Source organism: Frankliniella occidentalis, unplaced genomic scaffold, assembly GCF_000697945.3.
Source record: "Frankliniella occidentalis isolate FOCC.00 unplaced genomic scaffold, Focc_3.1 Scaffold118, whole genome shotgun sequence".
NCBI lineage: Eukaryota > Metazoa > Arthropoda > Insecta > Thysanoptera > Thripidae > Frankliniella > Frankliniella occidentalis.
Window position 1 is genome coordinate 16,669 of NW_026267246.1, and position 1,698 is coordinate 18,366.

Here is a 1,698-nt window from a genome sequence, read left to right on the forward strand (position 1 = left end):
GGGCGGGCGAAGAAAAGCGCCGGGCAACTTGGGCCAGTGCGCGGCCTCGGACAAGGGAAATGGGAGTTGAGGGGGCGGGGGGCAACGCCTCCACCCAGCCGCAATAACCAGCGCGGGAAATTGCTGTAGAAACGCGATTTTCGGTGGCGAGGGATTCTATTCACTCCCTGCGCCGCGCTTCGGGGCGCGAATGCGATGCGCGAGCGCGGGGTACGGCTGGAGCCGGCGCGCAGAGCTACCCCGCGCCGCGGGAGCCGGTCCGCCCGCGGGGTATGCGCGACCCTGAGGGTGGTGGGGTGGGCTGGCCCCGTCTCGTCACACCCTTACCCGTGGGAGGCCCCGGCGTCGACCCCGCCGCCAGATTGCCGTTCTCCAGGTCGTCGAACTCGGAGAGCACGGAGTCCAGGAGCTCCAGGGACCGCTGCACCTCGTCGCCGCTGCAACACACACCAGGACGGGCGTCGTGAGAATAAAGACACGAACATAGGAAAAACAACAACAGACAGACAACTTTTCCTCTCAAAACTCGATTCGAATTTGCCGCTTACGCCCCGTCGCGCCCCGCCGCCGCCTCTCCTCCGCAGGGACTGTTGCCCGCCGGGACCGTGTTGACAGTTGACAAGCCGGGGGCGGCGGGGGCGGCGGCGGGCAATTCGGGACTTTCTTTAACTCGAGCCGTGGCCAGCGCCAAACTTCGGGCGGCGGGGACGTTTGACGGGAATCTGGGCGCTATCCCCGGGACTCGAGCTCGAGAAGGTCACCGCTCTTGAGGTGGGTACTGGCGCTAGGTGCGGAGAGGGAGGTAGGCGACGAAGAGGGAAAATGGAGAAGGGGGGAGGGGGTGAAACTTGCATTCGCCCCCCCCCCTTTCCCCTCCCCGCAGCCTGTTATGAGGCCGTTAGGAAGGACGAAAACAGCTCATCAACGGGGGCGCCTGGCCTGGGCCGGGCCTGGCCTAGCGTGGCGCAGCGCCTCGCCGCAGCCTGCTGCCCTCAGCGCGTTAAGACGAACAGCAAGTTCGACACTTGAAACTTGGCCGGGGCTAGCTGCTCGCTCCCCGCCTCCACCTTTGCCCTCTTCCACACCCACCGCCCCTTGGAGCCGGCCAACAGAGCGGCCTCACATGATCAGAGGAGGAAGAGGGTTGGGGGGGGGGGGTGTAACACGGTCACGCAGCCAACGATCGTACATCAGGGGGCGGGTGCTGTGCGGCACTTATCGACAGCGCAGGTTCGAAAAATCGTCCCTCCTGCTGCTCAACTCAGTCCGCTCTACCGACATATAGCATTATGTACAATTTATTTTCGCGCAAACAGCAGAGATCACGCCGTCACAGCCGGCACGGTGTACCTAGACGCCCTCGAGCAGTACCAACGCCAAGCCGTCTGAGCGCAACCCAATTTATTTCTTGTCAAATCAGAAGGGCTAAGTGTTTCCCCCCACCCGCTCTCACCCCTGCTCCTCTTGGCCGGAGACGATGCTCCAGGGATTTGCACGAGTTTGTGTTGGTTGTGCCACGCGATGCCCAGGGCGGTCCAGTCCATGTTGTCTGCCGGACTCCCCCTACTCCCCCCATCTCTCTCCTAGAGAGACTATAAGGAGAGAGGCGACAACTGCCGGGCGCGCCGCTGCGCTGTGATTGGCCAGCTCGCTTTGGTGCCCCAGCATGCACCCGCCGGGCGCTGACTGGCGGGGCGC

The 1,698-nt window shown here is 64.1% G+C and overlaps 1 protein-coding gene across 1 annotated transcript in view; it reads right to left on the bottom strand.

The window, feature by feature from the left end:
• Window positions 1-1,698, bottom strand: part of LOC113204729 (uncharacterized) — a gene marked incomplete at its 3' end in the record, with an annotated part of 243,415 nt that overhangs the window by 4,314 nt on the left and 237,403 nt on the right. The window contains exon 5 of the mRNA XM_052270342.1: window positions 328-437. Coding sequence (XP_052126302.1) covers window positions 328-437 — 110 coding nt within the window. The remainder of the gene's footprint in view (window positions 1-327; window positions 438-1,698) is intronic.